The sequence below is a fragment of the Chlamydotis macqueenii genome, chromosome 1, assembly GCF_036417535.1.
Source record: "Chlamydotis macqueenii isolate bChlMac1 chromosome 1, bChlMac1.mat, whole genome shotgun sequence".
NCBI lineage: Eukaryota > Metazoa > Chordata > Aves > Otidiformes > Otididae > Chlamydotis > Chlamydotis macqueenii.
The window spans coordinates 78620880-78642822 of NC_141556.1; the positions used below are offsets into that span (position 1 = coordinate 78620880).

The window sequence follows — 21943 nt, forward strand, 5'->3', positions numbered from 1 at the left end:
CTGCCAGGCCCACGAGGCCTGCGCCTCCCCCTCTCCGCCTCTGCCCCTGATCAGCTTCTTCACATCTTCTCTTTTTTTTTTTTTTGTGTTTTTCCCTTCTTAAATACGTTATCGCAGAGGCGTTATCATGGAACATTCTGCTACCAATTGGCTCAGCCTTGGCCAGCAGCAGGTCCACCCTAGGCCCGGCTGAGTCCACTGAACAAAGGGGAGCGACTTCTAGCAGTTTCCTACAGAAGCTACCACCTTAGGTCCCCCCTCACTAAACAAAACCACAACAAGACCTTAAGCATAGTGATAAAGAAAGCAATGTCTAAAAAAAATATTTTGTATGAATACTAAAGTAAGTGTATGAATATAGAAATGCTTTGTCTGGTATATTTCAGCTTTTTAGGATGTTTGCTAGGATTTACTGACCACTACAAATGCTGCCAGTAGTACATTAGCTCAAAATACTACATTCTTCCAGCTTTGAAGCTCATATCACTTACTAAGTTCCAAGCTCAGAGTACTGAATACTCCTAATATCAATACTTCGGCAGAAAATCTGGAAGAGCTAGATATCAATTTCCAACTCAACATACATAATTTCAATAATGAGGAGAATCTCATGGAAGAGTTCTAGTAACATTTTCTCTGAAAGAAAACCTTTCCTAAGCCATCGCTAAATAAATATATAAAGTGGATCTTTATTTTCTCCCTGCTCTGTAAAGTCTGCAGTTCCTTCAGTGTTCATTAGTTACTTGAACCTTGTCCCATTGTGCTATAGATTTAATCCCATCTACATAGTGTTTCCAGACCATTCTTTAAATATAATAGTAGAATATCAGAATCTTTCATCATTGTCCATATTTTTAAAATTCAGCAATAAATAGAAATAAATAAATAAAAAGTAATAAATACACATTAGATATGTCACTTAAGCCATATATAGAAGCATAGCTATTCTTGCTAATTTTCTGGTTAGGTGAAAATAGAGAAATCCCAGTGTGAAAATGTTTTTCCTGTAACCATTTCACATAAGAAAATACAGAAATGCTTGAGAATGTACATGTTTGATAGTCTGAGACATGTCAGATTCTCATGTACTTCCTATTTCAGTTTCTTTAATTTAAATACATACATATTTTTAGACTTCATTAAAAGCTCTTTAAGGTCTATATAAAGACTATCATTTACTACAGTACATTTTGGATCATGGCCTTTGTACAAATGAACCAGACTAATAAGAGATTAATTGTACCACCTCATATAAAACTTTCAAATCACATTTTTTTTAGATTTTAAATTAGAAGTCTAGAGAAGATAAAAATTTGTTCTTAAATAAGAGAGGGAAAGTGCCACTTCAGGATGTCAACACCCTGTGAAGCAATTTCATTATTTGCATGATTTTTTCACACAGGGAGGAGTGAAGGACAAAATTTAGCACACGCTTGTCGGAAAGAGGAGTTCTGTTCTTCTTCCAATTATGAGTCTTTTTTGTGGGTCCACCTGTGTCATCTTGATAGAACTGGGTTCTTTAGGCCACCTGTGTCCATCAGAGGTGTGAATGTACCCTCTTTTATCATGTTCCTGTGAGTACGTAAAGTCTAGGACAGCCATTACTTACACTGAGCTGTTTATATGGTGCTGGCTCAGTGGACGCCAATATTAAATTTCTCTCAATTTCTTCATGTCTTCTAGAAATCGTCAGAACAGACTTCAGTCTTCTAGAATAAGTATCTTTCAAACTCTAGTCTCCTCATAGAAGTCCAAAAAATAACCTATCCAGAAAGGTGAAAAAATTCAAGTAGATTTGAAAAGACAGAAAATACGTCGACATGAAGTAACAGTCTTCAGATACAGGTTGTTGAAATAAGAGCCTGTGTGTAAGAGATAGCAACAAAGGAATGGGTTTAAATGGGCTTTTGGAGCAGACAGTGAGGTAATATGTTATTGAAAATTCTCTGTCTTTAGGGACTTGGAAGCACATGATCACATTGCCTAGAGAGGTTGTGGAATCAGCCTCGCTTGATCTTGTTATGAACAACTAAATAGAAACCTGCCTAGAACTGACCACATTTTATCAGTTGTGCCTGAGAGTAGTGGGTAGGACAAGATAACCTCTTGAGGGCTCCTACATCCCTATCTTCAGTGGTATTTTGATTTGTATATAGGATGCCTCATAGTCTTCCTGCCATAGGTGGAGTCATCTTTTCTAATTCTTTAGTAGCCAGTTGACTTTTTTGAAAGATTTTTTTTAATTAGAACTTGGACAAAATAAAAAAAAAAAACCCCACAGTAAAGCACTTACTTTCCCCACTAGGGAAAATAAGGCATGTTGCAACAGACCATTGCCTCTCAAGTCTGTCCTTATCGCCAAATTCAGCAGCTACCTCATCACCAGCTATTGCTATGAACAATTCTAAGAGCTGCTTTTATTAACTGCAAACAGACACCTCATAAAATGAGGTTTGGCCATATCTGAAAAATCCCCCTAATATTGTGATGGCCATTGCTGGTGCTACCAGAGCTGCATTCCCCATAAATGAGTGTTCTCCAGACCTAAGAAAATTTCCAGTAAAATGTTGGCTGTTTTAAAACCAACCACAAAACACACTAACAAACCAGGCATTTCCTTTAGGGTGCTGCTACTTTAGTCAGTGTGCTAACTGGGTTTCTTCAGTGATTTCAGCTGTCCTGAAATAATCACACTCAGCTGAGAATTCATCTGAAGGTAAAGGTTGAAACCCTTTAAGCCTATTTGGGGATAATATTGTGTTTCTTAGCAGCGCCTGAACTGTGATTGTCTGTTAGTCCGTAAAGATGTGATATGACCTCCACACTTGGGAGAGAGAAGCACCATTGTCATAGGCCCTCTTTGAGAGCACTGGAGAGGGACAGCTGGTGATGAACACAACCTTGCAGGCCACAAAAGATGCCTTGGAGATTCTGCCTCCTGGCTTGTACCATTGTGGGGATTACAAGAGAGGATATCCTGGCTCCAGGTTTCATGTATTTGTTATGAAGCTCAAGCTGGTATATTCTTTAAGGGAACCTGTAAGAACAACATAGTGGAAGGACTAAGGATAGCTTACTGTCCAGAGGTGGCTAAAGCCACAGCTCAGCTCTGTCTATTCATCTTGCCCCATCAGTGTATTGGCATATTTGATGTATGGTCTTGAGGTAAACAAGAATGTCTCTGCAGAAAAAGTGAAGCTCCTATTCACTTTACTTCTTTCCCTGCAAATAAAATGGAGGAGGGGCATCTTCATTCCAACTCTAGACTGAAGAGATCTAGCGAATAATCACATCATCTCAGATGGAGGATGGTAATGCTTTCCTGCATCACTCCGTTACTCCCAATTCAAAGCATTTGCTTCAGAGAATCATGACGCCAGATTTTCTGTTGTATGTCTGGTTTTTTCATAGTTTCAGGTCTTCTTTGCTCTTTCCTCTACTCTATGTGCCTAATCCCTAGGCTTACGCACAAGATAAGATGCAGCAAGGCTGTACTTACCATGTTAGTCTATTACCAGTTGGACCTTTGAAGTCAGCTGGCTTCCCTCTTGCCTAAACACATCTCTGGGTCTATTCCATGCCTTAAGTGGCCGGCCAGAGTGTATTTGCATTGCCAGAAACAGCGTTTCCACAGTTTGTTGTAAGGACAGCCGAAAAATCAAGGCTACAAATCCAAGCTGCCAGCACTTGACTGCCTTCCCTGCTGCAAAGGCAGCTGACTTGTTCGCCTAACGCTAGCCAGGTGTCATTGTTTCCAGAACAATTGGTTTGGCATAGCAGACCAGGCTGAGGATGCTTTATCTGCCCTGAACCTATAGCACAGTGGAGCCTTGGCCAAAGGGGTATAGCAACTGGTTTTGTGTCAGAACAGTACAGATGGAAAGAGACACTGGAAGACAAAGAAAGTGACTCTGAATAATACAGGTGGCCAATCTGTCATTTTGAGGGTCTAATTTTGTATGTAGACTTGGGTTTTTTTTTCAGCTGACAGTTAAATGGATGAGCATCACTAGTAAGACAGTTTTCATGACAGGACTAGAAAGGTTTTGTCAGAAAGGTATGCTGTGAAAATTGGAAGTATTTTTCTTACTGGAAACCTAAACCAATGCATGTCTGTTGTAAGCATGAGTTCCAAAAATTCTGGATGACATACTGTTACTGAAACATGTTGAACTAGTGCTGAGCTTTCACAGAGCCCATCTGCTGCCTGTATCTGCATCTGCTGAGAAGTGATAATTGTGTTCTGTTTTCTCACATTCCATAGTGCTGAGTCTCTTGCAAAGTAACTTGAGTGAAGGGCAAGACCTGCACCACATTTTACAAACTTGATTAATGAGCTTAAAAGATTGAAAACATCTTAATAAGGAGGTGTGTCTTTGACCCCTTTGACCTGGACTCACTTCCAAATCCATAACCAACTAGAGCTGGTTATGTGGGCTGGGAAGTCAATGAATTTGACTGTCACATCACATACTGCACTGATGAACTGGAAATCTTCACTAGCACTAGCTTGATGAGCCCACCTAGGCTCAGGTGTAGCTCTGGTTTGATATTATCCTCAGCTTTATAACTGTTCCATAGATCAGCACTGAGTAATGAACAGCTATCTAATCCTGGCTTGTATGTAGGCTTTGCCATCAGCAGCAGCTGTACAGAATAGCTGCTATTGTAGAGTGTTAGTTAAAAAAAAAAAATCTATCCCTTTTTGATCTAGCTGGAATGCTACTGCCGTGAAAATTATCCAGTCCTTTTTACTTCTGCTTATTTTTTGCACAATTCCCAGAAACTATTCAGGGTTTCTCATTCCAGGAAGCATGCTTTTGGGTAACATTCGCAAGCTTATCTTTCTTTTGCAGAAAATATTTGCTGTAGCAGCTGAATAAGCGATTATTACATCATAGAAGTCTAAAGTTATACAGATTTTAACCACATTTCTTGCTTTGAACTCCCACACAGTATGGCAGTCCTGTTAAGATTAGCAAACTACCTTTTTTTTAAAACAACCATATGCTCATACACATTTTGTCTATGTAAGTGTAGTTCGTAGCTAGCACATGAACGCATCATGTGCACAAAATGCTTTAATTTGTGTGACCTTTAATAGCTTCCTATCTGATAGGCCTTCTTCATGAAAGGTTTTGTAAAATTAGAGATCTGATTTCCAGCTGTGTTTCTACTGTCCTCTTCCCAAGGCTCCTGAAATCTCTCTCACAATACTACATACACCACCTTAGCATCCAGACAGGCATCCTCACTGTTATCATACTAACACGACTCAAGTTCTTTTGGATGCCCTACCGCATGTATTTTTTTACAGGGACAAAGTAGTGATGAAGCTGTGTTTGATTTTATCCAAAACAGCCTTGGATTTTCTCAATTAGTCAATTAGCATGCAAAATAACTATCTCTGAGCAAAGAGGATGTAATCGTGCTACCATCTTAACAGATCTCAGATTTGTCTTCGTATGTTTCTGTCTCATGATATGAAAAAGCTGAACCATTGCTTCACAAAATCACACAATGGACCATGTGATGTATTCCTGCATGTTACAACTTTCCTGTAGGGTTTCTCCCTCCAATAAAAGGGCACATTTCAGCTGAACACAGACAATTATCAGCCTTTCCCAGAGGTGTTCTGTCTCTCAGATGCCTGAGATTTCTCCGGTTGATGTGCATGGAACATTATGCGCTTGGCAAAACAGTGAAGGGGCACCAGGTTGAGAAGAGCAGTCCTGTAATTCCTGTTCAGTCATCTTTGGCACTCCAGCACTGAGGGGTGCCGTGAGCCCATGGACTGCAGTAAGAGACACATGGCCAGGTGGCCGCATTCAAAGAAAAAAGAGCCATCACTTTCTGCACATTAAGTGAGATGCGTCGAGATGTAGTAATCAGAGTGATTTCTACCATTTGCTCTACACTATCCCTTCCTTTCAGACGCCCTGCATTACAGATTTCTAGTTAGGCGAAGTGAGGAGAGGCCGTGGCCGCCCCATGCTGTTGGTCCACTGAAGAGGGTGTAAAGCAGCGCACATGGCCTCAGTGTGATCTCCTTGCCCAAAGATTTCCAGCCAGGAGCCACAGAAATATGCACATGTACGATTCAATCCACAATACTGGAAAAATACAGTTATAAGACAATAAGTCTGTCCTGTTTTTAAATACTTATTAACAAGTCAAAATATCAGAATCGATTCTGGTGCAATCAGGAGTTGACACCCAAAGTGTGAGAGACATACTTTCTGAGCTTTTTGAAAGAGGAGAGATTTGTCCACAAAGACCATTTTTAAAAGCAAACTGCAAAGCCAAGCTAGAGAAAATGTTTTTCACTGTTGTATTGTTATGTTTTAGAAGAATGGCCTTGAGGGTGGAGTCTTTTTTTTACTGCTTGTTTTTCACTTTCCTCTGTTCTCAAGAGATTTTTGGCAGGATCTTTGGAGGATATGAATTATGATGTCACCAAAAAAAATGAGACCGGACCACAGTTCTCCCTCAACAAACTGTCCGAAATCCTTCTTTGTCTGGATGCTCTCCTGCAGACAAGCTTGCTTAGCTTGGCCTGCTTTGAGTTCTTGAGTTATTTGGTTGGAGTAGAGGTGTGTTGCCAGAGCTGGGAGGGAAGAACTGCTGTCCAGAGCCAGGGATTGTCCTTCTGGGGAGGAACTTGGCTGAAGAGTCATTTGTATAAAGCCCTGCAAAAACCTGCAGCCAACTCTGCACTTCAGTTAAATGTGTATCATTTTTCAACATGGTTAAGATTAATTGCAGACAACAGCACTAAAAATATGGTTATTTATAACACATTGTGTGAAATTTGATGCATATAAAGTTTGTTAGCAGTACACTGGCAGACAGAGCGCATCAGACAGAGTCCCTATTCCCAAAGAAGAGATCAGACACAAATTCATGTCTTTCACCACAGGCAGATATTTATTTACAATACAGATTTTCTCTGTAGCATAATAAACTACAATTTGCTTTCAGACACTGGCATGAATTCTGGACACACTGAGGAATTCAAGAGAAATATTGCCTTGACTTCATAATGACAGAATTTTGACCATTATTTTGAGTATGTAAGTAAGACTAGAAGGATGACCTGGGTCATCGAGTACAGAGCTCTGTTATAAACTAACATTTAGTGCAATTCCATTTATAAGTATAATGATTTTCTTATTAAAAATGTTTGGTTTACTTGATCCCATAATTCTGATTATTGTTTACTGCTGTAATATTTGTTGACAGGAACCGCATCCTTTCACAAGCTTTACTTGTCTAGGCTTAAAATGGTCTATTTCTTCCAGTTTCTCCTTATATAGAATCATAGAATAGTTTGGGTTGGAAGGGACCTTTAAAGGTCATCTCGTCCAACCCCCCTACAAGAAGCAGGGACATCTTAAGCAGATCAGGTTGCTCAGAGCCCCTTCCGACCTGGCCTTGAATGTATAAAAGGGCTTTGATTTCCCTGACCCTCCTCCTGGCCTTTCTTTACACTTTTTCCGTTTTGATGTAATCTTTCCTAAAGAGGAATAACCAGAATTATGCTCAGTACTCCAGAGCTGTGCACTGTAGAATTTATAACTACCTTAAGAGTACCTACCTTAAGGTCGCTGATGCATCCTAAAAATCTCATTTAACTTTTTCCTTTTTGCTTTGAATTGCTGGATTATAATCACTAGTTGGGAATATGGGTTGTTCGCTGCAAACAAGTGAGTTACTGGAGGGGGTTATCTCCTCTACTTGCTTTCATCTGCTTTTTACTTTCCCACGTGTGAAGATCTGCCAGTTCAGGTATTCACGTAAACTCTGTATGATATATGTCAAAGTAAGTGTGATCGTGAAAAGGTTAAATAATAACTCTACTAATTTTTATAACTGCAACAGGTTAGGAGGTGGGTTCATGGACAGATGGAAGGAGTCTTTAACTCCCTTGCATCAGGGGCATGTGAAGAACAACAGCTTTGTAACTGGCATAGGGAGAGCCAGAGGAGACAGATACGTGTCCTCACTAGACCCTGCAGGAAGTCATTTGTGAAGATGAACAGTCTTGAATGTAATGCTGCTGCTGCTTGTTGGATTTTGCTCCCTTTAGATGTACTTGGAGCAAAACTAAGAATGAGACAATCATATGAGGCTTTTTATCATCCAGTGGAGAGAGATGGTCTGCAAATGAGCTGGTGTGCACTTCCTGTTCTGCCACCAGCTTACCGTGTAATTTGCGCAAGTCATTTTATCCTTCTGTACTTCATCTTCTCCATCAAAAAGAAGTAAATGAGATTGGCCTTTCTCTGTGCAGCACAGTGACCTACAGATGAAAGGATCTTATTTATTTTTCATTAAGTAATTGGTCACAGAATCATTCAGGTTGGAAGGGACCTCTAGAGATCATCGAGTGTTTGAACACTCTCACAGTAAAGAAATGCTTTCTTCTGTTCAAGTGGAACTTCTTGTGGTATAATTTGTGCCATTTGCCTCTTGTTCTGTCAGTGGACACTATTGAGAGGAGTCTGCCTCCCTCTTATTCATCCCATCAGGTATTTATAAACATTGATCAGATCTCCCCTGAGCCTTCTTTTCTCCAGGCTAAACAGTCCCAGCTCTCTCAGTCTCTCCTCATATACAACATACTCCAGAGCAGAAGTAATCTCGGTGGCCCTGCACTGGACTCACTCCAGTGAGTCCATATCTTTCTTGAACTGGGGAGCCCAGGACTGGACACAGCACTCCAAGTGTGGCTTCATCAGTGCTGAGCAGAGAGGAAGGATCACCTCCCTCAACCTGCTGCCAGGTGCGCTGTCTAATGCAACCCAAGATGATGTTGGTCTTCTTTGCTGTGAGGTTGCATTGCTGGATTAGCTTGGTGTGCACCAGGACACTCAGGTAATTCTCTGCAGAGCTGCTTTCCAGCTGGTGAGCCCCAAATATGTGCTGGTGCATAGGGCTTATTCCTCCCCAAATGCAGGACACTGCATTTCCCTTTGCTCATTTTCCTCATTGCCCGTTTGTCCAGCCTGTTGAGATCCTCCTGGACGGCAGCACAACCATCTGGTGCATCAGCCACTCCTCCTCCTCATCTGTGAACTTGTTGAGGATGCTCTCTTTCCCAGTGCCCAGGTCATTAGTGAAGATGCTGAATGGTATTGGAATGGGTATTGACCCCTGAGGTACACCACTAGTGACTTTACTCCAACTGGACTTTGTGCCACTGATCACACCCCTCTGGGCCTGGCCGTTCAGCCTGTTTTCAGTCCCCCTCACTGTCCACTTACCTAACCTGTATGCTGTCAGCTTGTCTATGAGGGTGTTATGGGAGACAGTGTCAAAAGCCTTACTGATGTCAAGGTAAAGAACATACACTGCTCTCCCCTCATCCACCAGGCTGGCCACCTCATTATCGAAGGCTATGAGGTTGGTTAAGCATGATACCCCCTTCATAAATCCAATCTGACTTCTCCTGATCACCTTCTTATACTTCATGTGTTTGGATATTGTTTCCAGGAGGATTTTTGCCATCACCTTTCCAGACAGTGAGAAGAGGTTGACCAGTCTGTAGTTTCCCAGATCTTTTCTCTTGTCCTTCTTGAAGACAGGGGGACATTTGTTGTCTTCCATGCTTTAGGAACTTCCTTCATTTGCCATGACCTCTCAAAGATAATCGTGAGTAGCCAGCTGCCTCAGCGCTCGTGGGTGCAGCCTGTCAAGGCCATCCGTCAAAAAACTTAGGAAACAAAGAGAAAACATTAGAAGGCTGTCTCTCTTGATAATCAGATGGGTTTTTTTTTACACAGATTGTGTATTTGTTCTACAAGGAGCTGTTCAGTGTCAGGACCACAAGATAATTAATAGGAAAATGTGACTCATATTGTATTCCAAGTTCTGATACACCTGCTGTGCGGTGAACTTTTGCACTTGGACTATGAAGCAGACCTGTAATGCTTGTGAGTTCATTAACAGTATTTAGTTTTATTAAATTAGAAACTTTTGCAAAAATCATACTCTGCACAAATAATTATCTTCACTGTGCTTTTCTCTTTAGCTTCAGGGTTGGTATCAGTTGGTATCTATATCAATTTTTCTTTCGTATGTTAAATGATCAAAATACCATCTACCTTTCTGTCTCTCTGTACAAGATTTTTGCATTTACAGACTTTGAGTACTTTTGAGTAAAACAGATTAATTGGATAATAACCTCAGGAAAAAGTAGTTCTGCAAATTAACTTGTAATGAGATTCATCTGACTTTCATATTCGACAGTTATTTGATTTATCTTACATTCTTTATGATTTTAAAAGGTTGCTTATTGCTGCTGCCACTTTTGCTAATAAGGGAGTGCAATCCGACAGATCCTTTTATTGTGCAGGACTCTCTCTGAACTGTTTTCTGCTGGAATATTGGTCCCAAGGCTGTGTCTTTGTGTGGAAGGTTAAGGTAAACTGCAGTTTGCTTCACCGAGGAAGGAATCCGTCCAGTACTTGGGCTGATTGCAAGGTGCTAACAAATGCTTCGTTTGGCTATGGCAGCTTTTTGGAGGAATGCCCTGTTCTGTATGTAGGTTAGGGAGGGGAAAACAAACTGACTTTTATTTTTTTTAGCTGGCAGATGCAATGTAATTTACTAAGGTTGTATTAAATATATTGTTTGTTCTTCTTTCTTCCCTCATTTCTGCAGATCTTTCAGTGGAAGAATGCTGTGACAAGGGTATTGAATGGGCAAATAAGAACAGAATATGTACTTCTCTACCGTTAATAGCTGATTCCAGAGAATGCAGGTATACAGTTATGTATTATATATTAAACTATTGTTTATATTTTAATGTAAAACTATGGGAATGGCAGGTATGAAAGCCAATTATAAGATGAAGCACCCAGCTCTTAAATCCGAGTGTTACAAATCCCTGCCTAGCCTTGGGAAAACCTGAGTACCTGCTTCTCTTCCATTAAGCCTCTTTAATTTTTGCTGTTGGTCTAGTGCAGAGTCACCCAGCTCTAACCTGTTTGATGTGTGCTGTCTCTTAGTCAGAAATTTATCCACTGTACGCTGCTGACAGGGCTTGGGCTCTGCCTGTAGTCAGTATATCTCAGCATGGCTCCACCGATGTCAGCAAAGATGCTTCCGTTTATACTGACTGTGAACCTGGCCCAGCGATCGTCCAAATTCTTGGCCAAGTTTTTCATGAAACGCAGCAGATCCTGTACATAAATAATCTATAGATTGCATAGATACATATGTATGTGTATAAGACAGCCTTTAAAAACTGTTTCTCCTGTGTGGTGCCACACTGATAATTGTCTTGCAGCTCTTAGTTGTATGCATTGATGGGAGAACATGAAGCTTAAGTTACATAGTGTGTCTGACTTCTGTCAGATGTGTTTGACTGTAGAAAATAGTAACCTTCAGTTAGTAAATAGATTTCTTAATGATACTAACATTTCATAGGATACTAATTTCTATTATGTAGTCTAGCAAATAAAATAATGAAGTTAATTGTTGAAATTTTTTGCACGGTAATGTTTTGGTTAAACTGAATCTCCTATATGATTGGGGCAGTCATATTTTTTTCTGTTGATGGTAGTTTGCGTTATTTTTGCTGTTAAATACACTTGTTACATTTCATTTGTGGAGCTAACAATTTGTGGTTGGTAGTTTGCGGGGCAGTTTCACAGAGGACTTTAAAATACATTATATTGCTCCCCTCTATCTTTTCAAACGGATTGCAAAGTGATTTGACCTTGGTAATTGTAGAAGTGTTGGATTGATCTTTATTATGGAAAGAATGTTTCTTGCAGGCAAGACTGTCCATGTTTTCTGAATTTTGCATTTATATTGGCATCGGAAGGAGTATCTTATGCGGAAGAATTGGCAGATAGGACTGAAATCCTAATTTAGGGAATTCTTGAAGAGTCAGAAGAGTTACAGACAACACAGAGACAGGAAAAACAGGAAACCAAGTTTATTGAACAATCTGGGAGCAAGAATCTTGATGATTTAATGATAATTTGATTAATGTGAGTTGCAATTCTCCTGTAAATGTAATTTCTTCTTTTAAAGATGGCCATTTTAGAGAGTCTTTAGGACTAAAGTGACAAAGTGAAAAAAGCTTACTAGTACTTCATCTAGCTTTTGTGCGTAACTTGATATGTAATTAAGAAAATTAGAGTGATGTAATGGTAAATTAGAAATTAGTAAACTCACATATTCCGTGAGAGGCATGAGCACTTATTGACAAAAAAATAAGTGGGTAAATTCATGCATCTGTTAATGACTGTAGGATAAATAAACATAGCTCCCCCTGAAGCTTGGCTCCACTCTAAAAACGACTAAGTAAAATTGGCACCTTTGACTACTTTCTTTAATGGCAATATTATTTTACTGCAGTTATGATTGCAAACTGGCATATCTGTGAGAGGTAGAGCAAAGTTACTTTATGATGCCCTTTCAGACACAAAGGTAAAGGCCAAATTCTGCTTCTAATTGCTGGTGTAACTGGAGCCAGAATGAACAGTGAGGGAGCATGATTCCCTTTGCAGGTACGTGAGGGTAATGGCATTGTACATTTATCCCTACTGAACAGAGATGCTAGCAAAAGCTTAGAATCCTCTACGTAGAACAGCAATAGCATAACAACACCTCAGATTCAGTCCTTCCCTCAAAGCAAGCCCACTGCTTGGGTTTCTTTTGCTTTTCTAATTGCCCTTTCTTTTCTTCGTATGAGGAACAAGCTGCCTTATTGAATTAGAAGTGCACCCACTTGACCTTTTCCCAGCCGTTTAAAGCACTTCCGTAGTAATAAAGGAGTGTTTCCACGCAAGCGCTGATGTTCTCCTGTTTGCTGCATCCTAGAAACAAGCTAACTGTTCTGGGTTTCAGCATCTTTTTAGGATTCTTCCCCCAAAGTCCCTTGTGGTTTTTGAGGGCCTTGCCACCTGTGTGAGCGTCACTTCCTGAATGCAGTACAGTTCAAACCGCAGATGTGCTCGCTTTCTTTTTCAACGCCACAGGTGGCCCAGCCCTCTGTCTGAAGTTCACATGAATTCATAAGATCTATTTGGCTGCTATTACTTAGTTGCATTTGAGTTGAAACAGAGATCCTGGCTCAATTTCCAGTTGTGTCTGCAATCTCATATTGTGGTTGCTTGTGCCACAGATGGGTATATCTCATTGTATTATCACTCTGGAAAATGATGGTATTTTTCTCTGTGTCTTCATGACTCAGTGGAAATGAGTGTAGAATTTTAATGAATTATATCTTTGGCTGTCATAATGGCAGCTTTTTGCCTATTCATCCATTTTCTTGTCGTTAAACTCGCAACAGCTGGAAACAGCTGCCATTTATTTTTGGAACTCAACCTGCCCAATAAATCTTCTTCCTTTCAAGATGAAGAGTTTCCCCTACCCAGAACTCTTAGCAAGTGAATTTGATTCCTGGGCCAGAAACAACGTATCTCCATATGACAGTTGCATGCCTTTAGCGCTCTGTAAAGGCTTTTTGGAGTTACGTTGGGAATAACATTATTTATTATTAGTGTTGCAAATATGCATAAAAGAAGCAGCTACAGAACACTCTTCTAGGTGCTGTGCAAAAGCAGAAGAAAAAGGTGATTTGTATTCCCAAGCAGAGACAAGTGGCAGCCCTTGGGTACAGATTCGGATAGGAACACAAGGAAATAATAAGACAAGAGTGGAGCAATAGGCACCAGATCCTTAACCTCTGATAGATGTTTATTGATTTCTGCCGTTGGACGTCTGGAAGAGCCTGAGATTTTGGACATCAAAGTTGTGAAAGTTTTATGTCTGAAAAAGCTGTTTAAAGTTATTTTTGGAGAGGTTGTCTTTATTAATTATTATCTCTTCTCTGTAGCCTGCTAAGTGTGCCCCACAGTCACCAAGTTTTTTGGCTTCCTAGTCAGAGGGACAGAAGAACAGTCTGCCATGTTGTCAGGGTTTTATTGCCGCTCTTTTAGGATAACTTGCTTGCTTTACTTTGTGTATAATGTCAGAGTCAGTCCTTTCTCTGCCACAACGTTACCGGTATTGTTTCTCTACGTAATATAAGATATTAATAGAATTGTACCCTTTACCTTCAAGAAAACTTTTATTCGGTAAACTACAAAGTTGTTATGGATTGCAGCTGATTTAGTTTGAGGTTTGTTGAATCAATCATTTTTACTTTAATCCCTTGCTAATTTGTAACGTGTTCAAATATATATTTTTTCATTGTTGAGTCACTCTTTATTATTTTAATTTGTCACAGTGTCACTCATAATACCAGATCTTGCTCTTGGTCTTGATTTTCCTAAGTTAATTTCTGTTGCATGTTAAATTGCAAAGTGAAAGGACTAAGGGTGGAAGACCCAGCTTGTTTTTTCAAAAGAATTCTGGAGTGGAATAATTTCCTTTTTAATTTCAATATTTTTTTGTCAAAGACCTTCCACTGTGTACATGAATAGCACTGACATAGTTTGGAGACAGACTAATAAGTAGAAGGAGAGAGGCAGAGGGTAATGAAATTAGGCTGACAACAAAGACGTTGTTTTCAGAGCAAAGTTTAATTTTTATGCCTTTATGGAAAGAAAGGAAAAATAGGTGATTACAAAATCTATGCTGCTTTAGGAGTGCATCTTCCAGCAAGGAGAATAATAAATGTGAAAGGATTGCAGAGATAAATGGACATGGAGCTTTTCAGCTGGAAATTTGTTCCATGAAAATCAGTAACATTGGTTAAATTTTAACAGAAAGTAAGACTGTAAAATGTGATTTCTTAACTTGATTTATAATCAAATTGCCTAGTAATTAAATAACTTTTAGATCAGCATCTGTAACAAAGAATAAGAATTTTTAAAATGTTTAAATGATTTCTGCTCACTAGTGAGCCATAAGTAAAACTCAGCTTTCAGATCAACCAGAAAATGCATGATTTTACCAGAAATATCCTGAGTGAATGTCAGTTATGAGGCCTCATGCTCCTAGAGATTCTGTACTTAGTATTTTAAGATTTCAGATATACTGTAAACACCTATTTATTTCAATACAGTTCTGTTGCACTGTTTTAACTGAAAATTAGAATATGGCAGATAAGGAACAAGTAGTTTTTGGTTTTTTTTAATGATTAGGAGTACAAAAAAAACCCCTCCCACTCCGCAGGGAAGTGCTCCTCTATTTTCTCTTTTTTTTAGAGACCAATATTGTAAGCTGTCCATAGACATGAAGTTAATAAGAATGCTACACAGGGAGAGTTGAAGGGTTTTATGTGACGAGACAAATCGAGATGTCCTATTAGCTATTAGTGATGGCTTCTTTCCTCTGCTATGAAGTTAGAAAGTGATTTTTACCTCTGTTACAGCCACACAAGTGTTTACAGTCTCAAACAATATTTGCTACTAGTGCAGCTTCACTGTAGGATTTGGGCAATGAAGTGTGATTTTATTGTTGTTGTTCTGAGAATGAACAAATGGTATTTTAATCTAGTATTCAACTGATTACAGAATTCCTTATTACAGTTGGGGTGGGCCACATGACTTACGAATATAGCTGTGGGAAACATTTTAATAAACTTTTTTTTTTGTTTTGGTTGAAATTGCCAATTTGTCAGGGATTTCAAAGAGATTACTTGTGTTTGAAAAAAAAAGCCACACTGGAAATCAAACAGATCTACTGAAAGACTGCTTTTGTTTGTTTGTTTATTTGTCTGTGGCTAACATATCTATCTTCTCTGCAGGGCTTGGAGGGCTAAGGGAGCTGGAAAGTCTCAGCTCCCACACTCTTGGGCTTGAAGTTCAGGTTTTACAGGCTTGCAAAGTCCTCACATTCAGACCACCCTAGAACTGGGCAGGGAATGGAAATTCTGCTTCAGAGGGAATTTCAGCAAGAAAAAAGCCACATATTCTTCCAAACTGGAGCTAATTCAAATGTCAAAAACTTCAAATATTCTGCCAAATCAAGTTAATGTCCTGGGCTTAACTTCTAGCTGTGGCTTTAGAGTCTATTTTTGAATAATTTGTTCATTAACTTATCCTACTTTTTGTTCCTATGCATTGAAATCTCATAGCTGTTTTTGTCCAAGTGAGAACTGCACAGTCAGACCATTGCAAAATCCAGTAAATAAGATTCGGGAATCTTCAGGAACGTAGCTTGACAGCCTTGTTTCACCAATATGCACAGAGATGCAGAATCTGAGCCCAGTACCAGATGTATAAGATTTCCCATGCTGATGGGTATAAAAGCACATTTATAGGGTTTTTCTGTGCATTTCTTAGAGAGCTCTGACATATCAGGCATGCCTTTTACGTGCCCCTGTTGTACTATAAATAGAATTTGTCAGCTTGGATTGTTTTTGGGATAGTTTCCTTCCCCCCTGGCAACTCCAGTAACATCATTCTCGGTGAAACTGGGTTATCACAAAACATATGGGCATGTTTATATCTTTGTATATGTAATCTGGTTTGTTACTCTTCTGTAACTTTTTTATCTGTTTCCCAGTGTCCATTACAGGAGGTAGTACTGGAAGAGCTTTAAACTGCAAGCTCCACCTACAAAGCTACCCAACAAGGCAGAGTTACACAGAAAAACAGAGTGGAGGGAGGGGAGTTACCTCCTTGAGTGGGCTTTTCATGCAAGTGGCAGTAGCAACAGGGGGGGAGGAGTTTAAAGACTCCTCACACAGATTATTTTTCACAGGAAGGAGTTTTCAATGTATTCACTGAAATGGAGATAAAATAGAATGATTTTATGAGCAGTGGAAGTAACAAAGCTGAGTTTCCTGTAGATTTATATCCTGTCTCCTCGCCACATCTTCCAGCCCTGTAGTACTCTTCTTCTCTCCCTTGTCTTTCTTCACCTTTTGCTTGCAATACACTCCGTTTCTCACTACAGCTTTCCTCGGTACCTTCACTTCTCCCCCAATCTCCAGTTGTCCCACAGAGCAACACTACGAGCTTCCTTCAGCATGCTGTACGTGTTTGTTTAGGCGAGGGGCAGCAGGTGCCAGAATTGACTGGCCATAGCATTGCAGACTCTCACAATGTGCAGGGCCTGACTTCTCCCTTCCGTCCGTCAGAGCACCGATTTGATTCTCTCTGTCCTCTCTTCAGCCACCAGCTATCGCAAAACATGCAAGAATGCAACGTCCCAGAGACCTTGAGGCCAGTGGCAAATGTGGTTGAAGTTATCCATTTGCTTAAAACAATTGTTAGGACAGACTGCAAGGTAGACAGGCAATTAAATTGTATTAAACATATGACTTTCACTGCGTTAAACATATCACCTAGACGTTCTGCCTACTCTTAGAGAATATTTTCACTTTGTAACTAAAATGCGTGGCCACAGGAACCTCTTTCCATGAGACTAGTACAAGTGCTAATTGTTAAAACTTGCATTATCTATTCTTTACCTATATATGACATTCTTCTCCCATTGCTTCCATCCTTTTGTCAGCTTGACTCAGGTACAGTGCTGCCACAGCCAGTTGGAGAAGGAGTACTGTGCAGATGGGATTGACTTTGCCAACGTGCGTGACGAGTGTGACACACATATTGGTGAAAATTCAACCTGTGAAGCTGAATACTTTAAGGTGAGACATTAGAGCTACTCCTGTCCATCTTTAAGAAATGGTATTGACTGTCTAGGGTTGACCCTGAAGGTCACCATACTCAGTTTGATGCCCATAAACTTTTTTCCCACCTACATCTCATGTCTCTGTTAAGGCTGTCCATTTTGTGCGTCTTTGAGAGGAACAGTTCCTCCTCTCAAGTGAAGTAGGTTGTCTGCTTACCTTTTAGCAAAGGCAGAGCGTTGAAGGCAAAAGGGCAGAAAGTCTTGAACAGGTCATTGGCTAGGAAACGACTTCTGCGTGAAGAGAAGACATCAAAGGGAGGGGATGGGTGAGAAACTCAGTTTTGTTTCAAACTGTAGCTTTCATTAGAGCTTCATGGCCTATAGTCAAACTCAGTGGTTTTCAGTATTGGTGGTCCAAAGGGGTAGGGCTGAAGTTAATCCTCTCAGTGTACTTAAAATTCCAGCTTGTGTGCATGTCCTGAGTTAACATGACTTTAATTTACAATTGAATGGAGACATCTGTAAGCTTGTGATAATAGCATTTGATATTAGAATAAAAATGCCTGTCGTTGGCATCTTCATCTGTGCTCTGCCCTCCACCTTTATTTCTATCTTTGTCTCTCCTTTCTTGAAAGTGAGCACATTCATTACTGTGAAGTAATCCAGATTCTCGCTGTGAGTAGAGGAAAGGTAAGATGCGCTGATGAGGCTGGCTTGTCACAAGCTTCTCTGCACGTGCAATGTGATTTTGTCCCATGGTGAAACATGTCCCATGGAGGGGACATATCTCACCTGTTGAGCACATCCAGGGTATGCCCTGCTCCTGGCATGGAGATTCCTCTGTGCGGACTTTACTGTTAGGAAGCCCATCCACACCAGTCTGGATGTGGCACGAAAGAATATTTAGCCCTCTGTCAGTACTTCGAAGGGCACGAACAGGTGGACAAGGACTGCGATGGCGAGTACTCTGCAGATTCAAGTGCTTGCTACCAGAGGCAGGTTTATAACAGCAGAACTATGTTAAAAACATGCCATGGGACAACTCTAAACCAGAATGCAGCTGTTTAAGGAAACCCACTTTCCCATCAATTAACTGGTGTTTCCCTATGTGGGCTTGTCAGCATGAGGAGAAAGAGTTAATGATGTTGTTCTTTAAAATGGCCAGACTTCTTTAAAGATGGCAGGTTTTCAGGTGGCAGCTGTATTATTAAACAGAGAGGACTGGGCCTTGATCTCTGGCCCTGAGAATAAATGACTCGGCACAGCTCATGTCATGTAACTGACGTCTTTCCCCTGCAAAACACAGTGCATCAGGACTGTTGGAACACTGGCTGGCCTGTGCTAACCCCAAAATATGCTTCAGTTTGTCTGAGAGGATGTTAGTTGCCATTAGAGCTTGCTAATATTTAAACATTAGAGATGATTGCAAGATAATGCCTGAGCCCATATTCTGTCCCTGTTTAATTGACTGGTATAAACATAGTCAGTATTATTTAATCTTTCTGAGCCACATTCTGCCCCCCTACTCCCTAATAGGAGTATCCTACACTTAATAACTGCACTGAGGTAGCCTTGGGAGTATCTTTGTAGATAATATCTTTGATCCATGATAGACATAGATGATTTATGATATAATATCAGTGAACAATTCATCATTTCTTTTATTGAATACATTTTATATGTGATGACTTTGAGACATACCGTTTGTCTGGCAACTGTGCCCTGCTGTGGTAAACAAACTTTTACATTCACACCAAGCCCATCTCACATGGGCTTCACTCTCATTTTGCTCGAGTTGGTCTGGTTTTGTTTAGCTTAGCTGGCATAGGAAATCTTTTGGATCTTCTTTGTCTCCGTCAGGGAAGCAGAAAGAGTGATGTAGTAATTCAATTAGGAGGATTAATCACAGCACTCTGCAGCAAATGAGTCAGCTAATCTTTCTTTTGAATCCAAAACTTGCAATTGGAAAGAAGATAAAAAGACCATATTTTGAAAACACTTGCCTCAGCTTTTACACTTAAAGGCAGTAGGCATAGGTAATGATGGGCGTAATTTGCCTCCTCCGGGTTTCTTTGGAAGCATAGCTTGCCTTGAAAAAAAGGATGCAAATTTAATCATTAGTCTTTAAAATCTTCATCAAAAGACAGTAATCAATTTCCAGAGTTGTTACTGATACAGGAGATGTAGAAAAGATTTTGTGAAAGTTTCTACCACAACAGCCCTGCAGAAAGGAGAGAAACTTGAAACTGACTTTCTTTAAGGTGCTCAGATATTTTCCCCAAAATTTGTCATAGGTACTTTGTTTTTCCAGAGATCCGAGATATGGCCTTATCTCCCCAGTTTTGTCAAGAATACTTTGGTTGTGTATATTAGGTGAGCACAAAAGTTTTATTGCTTTGGACTGTTGAACATACTTTTTGTTCAAATCTTCAAAAGTTGTGAAAAATTCTGCAGTTATTCGTATTTTTTTGTATCTGTTTTTCATAGCATCTACTAGTTAGTCTGGATTTCAGCAAGTGAGAGACCTCTTGTGGACAGACACACAAAAGCAATGTTAATACATGGTTCATTCAAGATTTGGTAACTTAAATGGGGATGTAAATAATAAAGAACTATTATAAAATTTAACTAATTAAGGTAACTTCTTGATGAAAGCAATTTCAGGTGCTTCCTAATCAGACTAAAAACCACACCAAATCTTCAAACTTCTCACATGTAACTATTTATTCCTTTATTCCTTCTATCTTTATTCCTTTCTGTGAGAAGGTATAAAAGCAGTCAAAGGATCATAGAACTTCAAGCAGGACACAGCCTTCTATCCAAACACAGAGATCAAGACATGGCTTTGAAGTTGAATGGGCTTTTGCTAGTATTAGGGGAGAGGCAAAGGGAAAAATGTTTGAGGTTATCGGGATCACTTAAGAAGCAAAGGCTTCCAGGCAGTGAAAGTGTGTAATAACAGCTTGATAGCGAGGTAGTACCATCCATGAAGACAGCAGGTGAGTGAATGGGCATCGCAACATGACTTCAGGCAGCTGGTGGCCTTTGGAAAATGGCTGCAAACACATGAAGAGTCTAGACTGCACTCAGAACTGACGGATGAAATTCTTTCAGAATCCTGCAAAAATTAGCATGAAAAAGAAAATATTGAGATTAATCTGACCAGGACAGTGACAGTTATAATGGCATAGTGGTTTGTGTCTCAGAGTACCAGAGTGCTCTGTGAACATAAGTTCCACTCGCTTTACCACTTCTGTGTTATTACCACTCCACAGTGGGAGAACTGAAATAAAAGGAGAATAAGTAACTTTCCAGGTTTGCAGGTGAGAATGTATGCAATCTATGGAGTCCTGGGTGTGCTCTGAGCACAAGGCCATTCATAATTTCTCCATCTTTTTTCTTTAGTTGAACAGGAAGTATTAGCCTTTAGGACTGCCAATGCAGAATCTTTTAGGGTCAATATTAAAAGCCAGTTACCATAAACATCAGTTAAGAAAACACTTGGCACTCTTCATCTCTGGATCATTTTGGCTGTGCTATAGCAACATAAATTATTATCATTATCAGGATGTTAAATCAAGATGCATTATGCACAGTTAGAATAAATACAGGTTGGAACAAATGGTTCAATGCATACAATTAAATTAAATGAAGATACAGTTTCTTACAGACATTGCAAGACTAAGCAAGCTCTGTACTTGAAGATTCACGTTAGCTGGAGACAAAGGTCTTTCAAGTGGTGGCTCAGCCTGGAAGAAATAAAGAACATAAGGTTGTTCAGCACTTCAAGAACGGCAAGATTAAAGATGACTCATTACAAAAAAAATCCAGAGAAACTCTGTAACTCCCAATTTAAGCGTTGTGTGACAAGACAAAGAAAGAGATTGAGTCAATTCATATGCCTAACAGTAGAAGCCAGTGAGGATATCCAGAGCTATATAATGTCAAATTTTGGCAAGGCAGCAGCTGTATTCAGTAACTTAAATAAGATGTGGTTATCAAAAATACGCAAGCCTACGTCAACTAATGGATCTTCAGCTCAGTTTTCATTTCTGTCTTCTAATATGTGGTTGTGAAAATTGGAAATCTAACAAAATTATAGACAGATGTTAAAAACTTCGAGAGGAATGCTTCAGGAAAATGTTAGATGTGTTAGACAGAAAAAATATTCAGAAATGTTGCAATTCTTGGAAGAGATGATTAAGTATTTATTTCTAAAGGCATCCAGAAAAGCCAGAAAAGATGGAAATATCCCAGACATACTAGTGATGAAACCAGAGCGTCTGCCACTGGGTGGAAGTAGTTGGAGAACCAAGTAAAAAAAAGGGGATGGTGAGGAACTGTGCCACCAAACAGTAGTTAATAAAGGAAAGCATGTATCTTAATTTTATGACGG

General features: G+C 39.7%; 1 protein-coding gene across 2 annotated transcripts in view; it reads left to right on the forward strand.

Annotated features, from left to right (window-relative positions):
• FBLN1 (fibulin 1) overlaps positions 1–21943 on the forward strand; it is an 82429-nt gene that overhangs the window by 6131 nt on the left and 54355 nt on the right. For both annotated transcript variants that reach the window (XM_086757744.1, XM_086757738.1), the window contains exons 2-3: positions 10666–10765; positions 17428–17563. In XM_086757744.1, coding sequence (XP_086613870.1) covers positions 10666–10765; positions 17428–17563 — 236 coding nt within the window. The remainder of the gene's footprint in view (positions 1–10665; positions 10766–17427; positions 17564–21943) is intronic.